Source organism: Ammodytes marinus (assembly GCF_949987685.1).
Source record: "Ammodytes marinus genome assembly, chromosome: 13".
In the NCBI taxonomy this organism is placed as follows: domain Eukaryota; kingdom Metazoa; phylum Chordata; class Actinopteri; order Uranoscopiformes; family Ammodytidae; genus Ammodytes; species Ammodytes marinus.
The window spans coordinates 9,408,120-9,417,417 of NC_137217.1; the positions used below are offsets into that span (position 1 = coordinate 9,408,120).

The 9,298-nt window shown below is 42.1% G+C and overlaps 1 protein-coding gene across 1 annotated transcript; it reads right to left on the bottom strand.

The window, feature by feature from the left end:
* Positions 1–2,030: 2,030 nt before the first annotated feature.
* prss35 (serine protease 35) lies at positions 2,031–8,219 on the bottom strand. Its single transcript, XM_080040310.1, has 2 exons — positions 7,917–8,219; positions 2,031–4,518 (listed from the first exon to the last, which is right to left on the bottom strand). Exon 2 carries the CDS (start codon positions 4,497–4,499, stop codon positions 3,222–3,224), a length of 1,278 nt encoding a protein of 425 aa, XP_079896436.1. The 5' UTR covers positions 4,500–4,518; positions 7,917–8,219; the 3' UTR covers positions 2,031–3,221.
* Between the last annotated feature and the right edge of the window lie 1,079 nt (positions 8,220–9,298).

Genomic DNA, 9,298 nt, shown 5'->3' on the forward strand with positions numbered 1-9,298 from the left:
GTTATTTATATGTGCTGTTTCTTTAACAATAATCCTCCAGACTGCTGTTGATATTTGCTGGCATTGCTATTCAAAAAACATATCTTACAACTCACTTCCAGAGACAATGGTTTAGTTAATAATAGTCAGAATTAATCTCAAACCGTCCTTCAATATTACTGTATAAGTGTCTACCTGCAGTCTTGACACTACCCATGTGGATATATCTGTTGCCTGTGCTTTCATTGTAACTATGACCAGTTCAGTATGGTTATTTTTGTATTAAGAGTAAGATTTTCCATTGTCATACCAAACTCTATGTTCAGTCAGATCAAATCAAAACCAATATTTAGTTCTGTAAACATTTAAATCAAAATGGAGATCCAGATTTCACGGAAAAGTGCACAACAACAGTGATCCAGTAGGAGGGACTTCTCACTGTGACTAAAAAATCCCATCAGAAAATTCATATCAGGAACATTAAAGATACAATGTAGAGTTTTTTTCTAAAGCAACAAGGTTCTGTTTACATTGACTGCTTCTCTTTGTGTGTGTTCTTGGAGCCTAATGAATGGCTTGAACGCATGTAGATCTTCATAGAACTTTGAGACCTTCATTGTTTACAAACAACATAGGGGCCCACTCAGCAAAACATTGCTTTAATGCACTACTAGTGGCCAAAAACTCCACAGAGTATACCTAAATACAATTATGTTTCTGCCCTGTTGTACCCAGCCCTATTGGACAGAATTGGCTAAGTGACAGTGTGTATGTCTGCACTGCTGACATGACAAGATTATAATTGCAGCAAATTCACCTGAAAGTGCAGAGATGAGCACTGAGATTTATAGTGGAAAACAAACGTTTTCATTTGATTGTTGTCTGAACATAATTTTTTTTTCAAGTTGTCTATTTGATTATTGCTGACCTTTGGCACATTGTCAATTGACCAGTACATAGTGTAAGTGGCCACATGGGAGTGATGTACAGTGTAAACGTTCACAAGAGGCAACTGTCCGTCTAGCCATGATCTAGAACCCCCAAAAGGCTTAACACAAAGCTCCTCTGATCCTGCAGACTTACAATGGAATCAATGGGTGGATATGCATTTGTACAGCTGTATGTACCAGAGGTCCCAGTCCTGTGCTGTAAACCAGACTAATGTAAAGCTTACTCTGTGTGTTGTCATTTCAGTGGACTGAAATTGGTTGTGAAAATCTGATGTGATTCCGAGAAAATAATGGGAGATTATTAACATTTTTCAAGACTGAAAAATTGTATTTTTGTTTAGTTGTAAATTTATTTTATTTTTCAATAACCCTCCCCAGTGCATGTCAGCCCTTTCAGGTGCAATAAATTCAATGATGAATTGAACTGCTCATGAAGCATTTTCTTTTCTTCGCCATCACAACAAAACTTATTGTATAGAAATGTCAGGTTGTTGATGAACCCAGACCCCAAGAGGCCCCAAATGCCCCGGGTGCATTGCATGTCATTTGGTGTTTTGGTAATTTTATGAATCACATTTTTTTTGAGAATTTGCATAAATGAAATTCAGACAAATTCATGACCTGCATTTTGACCTATTGAAGAATGATCTGTCCATCTGTTTGGTTTCTGGGTATCTAAATGTATAATGAAGCTGTCATGTATCTGTTGTTTGGACTATACTTAAACCATTGATTTTATTTGCAACTTGAGGGTGGGTCAACAAGCTGTAAGCACAATGGGTTCATATCATCACCTTAAAAAGCTGAAATAGCGAATTTGATTGTTAGAGGTTTGGGGTGTGAAAAGGGGGCCCACAACAAACGTTTTCCCTTGTGTCCCCTTGCAAAATAATCCAGCCATGCTGTTCATCGTTTTTTCTTGTGGTGGTGATGCATCATCTGTTGTTGAGTTAGAAAATGCATTATTATACCAACTCATAGTGAAATGATACAGTAACTGTTATTGTTGGTTGTACCATAACAACTGTTATCCCAAAACCAGTGAATAGTAGTCAATCAACATCATTATCACAAACCTACACATAAACACACACACAAGTAGAAATCTTGATTTAATGTTTGGTAGTATTCAATCTGCATCAATTTTAAGGTATTTGGTTCAATGTTTTTGGAACATAATGTAAACAACATAAAGGTAGAAAACTTTTAACTTCGGAGATTTAAATTTGTTATCATATTACAACATTGTGTTTGTAATCTCATTCAACCCTTAGAAATAGAGGAATCTCAAAAGCTCAAATAAATTGGTTCAACCCCCTCTTGACACAAACCAAATATGTAGCCTCAAGTTAAATACATAGTTACAGTACTAGGCTATCAAAATCAATTCTGATATGTCCCCCTACCCCAAAAGTTTTCAATTCCATAAATTAGCACCACGTCTTCTGGATAAGCACCAAGATAATTATGTGCACAACAATGAAACCACATTTCACTGCGTTGCAAGAACAGAGAAGAATCACAAATTAGAAAAGTCTCCAATCCAGGATCCATGAGGACTCTTTTTCTAGTTAGGAACAAAAAAAGTATTTTTGTGAAGGTAGACGTAAAAAGTTCTAGATATACACAATGCAAAACACCAGCTCATTCAATTAAAAATGTTTATAAAAACAGTTATCTCAAAATAAAAAAACGTACATTAATTTCATCTGGGTCTTTTGTCAAAGCCAATGCAGATGCTTTTCTTTACAGTCGGGTAGAAGTCCCTCCATACATCGCCTAATTGGAATATAAAATGAATGTACCAGGGCTTTTATCCCAAATATTTTAATACACCTGTACAGGCTTTCAAACATTGTATTCAAAAAGGTCAAATCTTTAAAAAGAAAAAATAGAAAGCATAGAAAACTGCTGATTTGAAAGATCTGTGAATACATACAATACATTTTTTTTTCTCAGTCGTTTTTTTAGCAAATAAATTAGAAAAGCTTAGGAGCCACAGTTCTCTTGGGGCGCTGACAAGTTCCTGTTGTTGTCAACACTGAGTCTGTATGGCTGTGGGTTATGTGTGTGTGTGTGTGTGTGTGTGTGTGTGTGTGTGTGTGTGTGTTTGTAGATCAGTGTAGCAGGAGTCACCTGGAGTTACAGAAGGTAACAGGGAGGCAGAAAGAGAAGAGGCAGTCGTCGGGCCCCTGGATGGTGATGACAGGTGGGGGTTGGGAGCCGGTAGGGTGTCCCTTGTATAGAGGCCAGTCCCAGGGAGGTGGTTAAGGTTGGGGATCCTGTGTTGTCTTAGGCTACCTTGCACTCACTTGAGTCCCCGTGGACCCAGGCGCAGATCTGGGCATACTTGAGAGGTGTTATCCTCACCGCCACGTTGTAATCCTGCTGCGCCCCATTCCCGTTTACATCCACCCACTGGTGACCAGAGAAGACCCCAATGATCTTCCTCTTCCACTTCTTCTTGCCGGGCTCCTTGAGGCGGATGTAGACACCAGAGCCACTGGAGCCGGGTTTGGCATCGCAGTATTGGTACAACAAATCCTTGGACTCGTCAGAGACGGAGCAGAAGCGGTACACCAGGTTGCCGGGTCGGTCATCGTCAAAGCCAGAGAAGTGGATCCTCCCGGCAGGGAGCTTCTTGAGCGAGGGGATAACACCAAGATCCATGTGCTTGACTTTCGGAGGTTTCTTCAGCTCCAGAACAGCGTAGTCATAATCCGCAGCCAGTCCATCAGACACACCTTTGAACCAGCCCTTGGGCACCTGGGTCTGCTTGACCCTGGTCCACCTAAAGGATGGTTTCTCCACTTCTGCACTTCGCCGACTCCGGCTCTTTCTACCTTTCCCTTTCCCTTTCCGGTCTCCTTTCCCACCATTGTCTTCTTCTTCATGCTCTTCCTCTTTACCTTTCTCTCCCTTTCTCTTTTTGCCCTTTCCCTTGCCTCCTCTCCCTTTGCCTCCCTTCCCTCGTCTGGACTTCTCTTTCAGAATACCAACACGCAGCTTCTGCACCCCATCCAGATAATCCTTCCCATCGTGGATGCAGTGGGCGGCAGTAAGCACATGTTTAGGTGACACCAGAACCCCAGAGCATCCTGTGGAGATCTTCACAGAGGTGGAGAAGGGGTACTTGGTGGAGAACTGCTTATCGGAGATGGTGAAGCGGGTATCGGTGCCGTACACCTCTCGCTTTCGGCGGGAGCTAGACGAGACATTCCTGGGCCAGGCCTTCATCTCCTCAAGGCCCTGCACAGACACTGAGGTATACGTGCGTGTGCCGTTCTCATAGACAGTCTCGTAGGACAGGAAGTTCTCTAAGTCGTCCAGAGAAGAGGCAGGGAGGCGACGCTGACACTCGATCCCACAGGTCCCACTCAGCTCTGACTGAGGATGGGCTGAGAAGTTTGGGTTGCTGAGAGGTACAGTGCGTCTTGTCCTTACCACAGGCACCTTCCACTGTGGCCAGGTATACTCGTCATCAACCGCATTCTCCTCAGCAGCAGCAACAGCCACCACAACAGCCAGCACCGCCACCGGGAGCAGGACACACAGGGGTATGGGGCCCATTGTTAAGTTGGGCCTGGCTCTGAAATGTAAAGAGTAGAGACTTGTAATAGAGGTTGAAAGAAGAAGAAAAATACATAGTTTCTTAATATATAACTGTTTAGCTAATAACTTGACTTTTCCCTCTAGCGACTTAATTACATTTACATTTTGTTTGTGAGATTTCTGGAATGGGATGGACTGCCAAATTTGGTAAAGACCATCCCTGATACTCAAAGGGTTAATCTGACATGGTGGCTCCTCAGTGTTGACATTAGATTGACATTTGAGGTTTGGGGTGAAACAACTATTGGAAGGACTCCCATGAAATTGCGCACATTTTTACATATTGGCAAGCACATCCATGTCCCCCTCAGGATGAATTGCAATTACTTTGGTTAGTGGTTTTGGTCTGGTGCCATCACATTCATTCGGTCAAAATTCAACATGTCTAATGCTGAGGTTTATGTCTAAGAACTTGCTAAACTAATAATGTTCCCATCAGTGTCAGCTACTTTGTGTTTAGCTGCTAATTCACAATAGGCAACATGCCAACACACTAAAACCAACAGTGTGAGCATATTACCTTGCCATCAGTAGCATGTAGCCCACAACCCCAGCCTCACAGAGCCACTAGCCTTTCAGTAGACTCCTTTTTATTTTAGCTATGCAGTCACACTATTATTCAAACAGATCAGCATGTGGTTGCCCCACCTTTCATAATGTCATACTAATAGGATACTGTCTTTGCATGAGTCTCTTAGTTCAACCTGTCCCTTGTTATTTTTTACTATTTCCATCTGTTGAGTAAAGGACCAGGTTATTTGCTCAGCAACCACCTATCTGCAACACAGTTTTCACATCACAATTGCCATGAAAACAAGCTATTGGACTGGTTGATGACACTCATGATTCTGTGATACTTAGGTACTTAACACCATTGCTTAGTAAGGGAGGGGAAATCAACAGGGCAATGCCAATTAGAAGATTTAATCAGCTTAAAACAGACCCAACATTTGGGAAAACTTAGGTTTCCCTGAAGTGAGAAAGCCTTAAATCCCAATGTTGAGCCTCCAGGTTGAGAACAAAATAAACACTGATCAATGTGCAGCCACTGGGAGGCAGTGTAGCCCAGACTATTAGACACATCTGACAACTGGTCCAGAGCTGTAGACTATCATTGGGGCAGCTCAGCAGTCTTTGGCAGAGCACCACACTTATGGAATAGTCCAAGTGTTTAAAGAGCACCTTTTCGCACAATGCTCAAATTGCAGAAAAGGATAGGAGCCATTATGTATATGAAGAAATTGCACTTTGTATAAAATATTCCTGAGCTCTTAAAACGTTTCTCTGGAGTTGATAAATGAACTGTGTGGTTAAGAGGAGATTTATGTCCTTTGAGTCTTGTTGGAGGCTGTGGGCAGTGAGGAGGAGAGGACGAACCCCAGATCATCTGAATGGACTGAGACAGTGGCTTGGAGGTTGGCCACAATGGTTAACCTTCTCCTTCAGTAATGACCATATCTGGTTTCCTTAGCTCAAATACACTCCTTGTCCGTGCATACGAATGACATCAGACATAAGGACTATGCGGGCTGCAGACTGTTCTGCTGCTTCAATGCTTCTACTGTATGAGCGTACACTGTGTTGCCAATCATCCTGATAACCCCGTAAAGAAAATTGCAATTCTGGTATGTTTTTAATAGATTCAGCAGACCATCACTTAAATAGCGAGAGAAATAGCTACATTTCGTCAGCATTGCTGCGGTGATGAAGTCACACAGGCCATTCCGATGGCAGGCCAGAGAAAATCATTTGGATTCCGTTCATTAGGAAGCATTGGAGCAGGAATGTAAAAATCCAGCAGTTAATTTCAAACAGAAGCCAAGAGTGAAAAGCCACAGTGATTGCATTCATTCTTGACGTATGAGGGGTTGTAATGGTGTGTGACAGGCAGGCAGTACATCAGGGGTAGCCAGCTGGAGGACAATCCCTCTTGAAGAGATTGGCCAGGGGGTCCACAGACACACATTCCATTTTAATTAGACGTTGGTGCAGCATGGAAATGAGGAAGAGTCTGATTTGCTAAATCTCTCAGGAGACTCAGCTGAGAGGGGGAGAATGCACAAAAACCACCTGTGGACCATGTCAATGCTTCATCATCCATTGCAGAGACACTGCCCAACCCCCTCCCCTTTTTTTGTTGAACCTCTATAAATTCCACAAAGTGCACTGTCATCCTATTTAGTCCTACTGCAAAGGAGACTGTTGGACTTAGGTTTGCCACACAGTGTCCAATATGTAACCAACCCTAAAACAGATGGTAATAAAATACAAGCCCACAAGAGCTGTAAACAGTCTCAATAAATGAGATTACAAAAGTGACCCTGAGTGTCGGTTCAACTTCACACTCCCACAAACTGACTCAGACAAAACATAAATCCAGAAAGAGAAAGAAAGAAAGCCTGCAATTATTGAGCATGGAGTGGAAACTGATATGCTGCCATGATGGCTTTTGCTCACAGAAGGGGCTCATTTTGAACTATTTTCCACTGCAGTCAGCCCAACACAAAGCTGTGCCCTCTCTCCATCGCTGTGTGGATGGAGTCACAAGGGCCGCTAGATCCACCCGGGAGGCAAAGTGACCAAAGGAGGGCGCTATGGCGCAATTGTCCATCTCCAACTCAGTGAGCACCACCTATTGTCTCGCTCAACACCAAGTTTATTATAGGCTGGGATTTCGTTCATTTTGACCTATTTTCTCAGCTTCTGCATAACAGACACAGAGTTTCCAGTGTGTGACACCGAGGAAGCACGGAAACTGACGCTGTGAGTGCTTTACAATAGGCCTAGTGAAATGTGCCAAAATACTCAATTAGGTCAAATGCAGAATGGCTTGGAAAAGTCTTGGCCCTGCGCTATCGTTTTCACCCAAATATTAATATGACAATGCTAGAATTGTCCATTAAATAAAAATTCCATGGAATGAAAAAACTAAAAGGTGTTTCGCTTATAAGTTATAGCATGGTGACTCTAGGTGTAAGAAAGAGGGATACTGTGTCTATTCATTCTAAACCAATTTGTGAAAACTATCTTTAAAAGATGTTCCTGTCCCTGCTTGAATAACGCCCCTTAAAGTTAATACAAAAAAATTCTGAAAATACTAAGATATTCAGAAATAAATAGGCTAAGCCCAAAGCCAGGAATACCGTGCGCCACCGAGGCTTTAAAAATCCAATTAAATCCATCGGACACAATGAAAGAAAAAGTACATCCACAAAGAAAAGAAGTAACAATCCAAACTGAATAAAACAATACTAAGGGGATGTCAAATAAAAATTTGAAAATTAAAATATATAAAAATAAATAAAGAACACATTCCCACCATGGTTTGCATTAAGTGATTGTCATAACATGTGCAATATGGCAAAGGCTTCCTACCTGCTCGCATCCGATTGATGGATACGCCAAATCCGCAATGTATTGTTTGCTTTCCCCGAGAAATACACAAATATGATCCCACTAGAAAACAAAAACGGCTGTTAGAGCATCCCAGACGTCCCAGTATCAGCAGAGCGACAGCTCCCTTCTCCTCATTGCTTCTTCGAAGAGACTGAGAGAAAGTCGCGGCCGGGACGCTCCGCTCGGGCTGCACTTGATGCTGTGGAGGGAGGGAGGGAGGAAGGGGGATGGGAAAAAAATCTGAAAAGGTTTTTTAATTTTCTTTTTTTTTACTTGTGACAAAAGCTGTTCCCTTATGGGTGGGACCAGAACGAGCGGTCTAACTAAAGGCTGGAATCAGTGGTCTATTCAGGAGCAGGAGGTGTGCTGGTATACAGCAGGCTGCAGCCTCACTGTGTCAATGCGACTTTGAGCTGACTGTGAGGAAATTAGTTCCGCTGCTCTCCACAATGGTTTCTAAGGCTCTTGCACTCTGAGCCATGCAAAGCCTCAACATCTGCAGCGCGTTCATTCTACAAGTGTTTACACTTCATTGTAGAAGTACAAACAAAACACTAGTGATGTGTTGGAGTCCTATCGATGGAGTAATCGACCTTTCTTTAAATCAATTTTTACCCATGTATATTAAACACATCAAATAGGTCCTTAAACCCAAACCAAGGGGTCAGGGGTCACCAAGGTGTCAATATATGATACTGTGAATATTCATATGACACTTTGCTAATATGAAATAAAGAAATGTGAAGGGAAATTAGTTGTTTTTTCTTTAGATTTTTTCCCCCCTGACTTTTCTCTCATTTATATTACTTAGAAGTATGCACGACTACAAAGTACTCTATTGCCTGTAAAACTCATCAATTCAAAATGCTGTTCAAAAGATTCCCCAGTCCTAGGGGCCCCGGCCCAGGCCGTGCAGCAGACCCGGGTTCGTCAGTTCTCTGCATGTCTTCCCCTCTCCGCCCCATTTCACCTCTGTCTCTACAATATCTAAATTAAATAAAAATCAAAAATACCAAAAAATATATTTAAAAAAAAGATTCCCCAGTCCTGTTACATTGTCGATTCAGAACAGAGAGATCAAAATGATCAATAGCCATCAGAACAAGCGATATTGTGTTTTAATTTGAGGCATTCTCAAAACCACATTACCAACAATGCAACTCAAATGCTGACCTTTCAAACAGAGATTCAGGTGTGTCATGCCAAGGGATGCAGCCTCTACCAGAGATGAGCCACTGGCTTCAGAGATCTGGCAAAATCACTTGTCTCTAACCCCACGCCCCCAGATTTCTCTCATTTCACACTTTTAATCTTCAACCCGACAGCAACTGACTCTGACTCATGTGAAATCACTTGAGGAC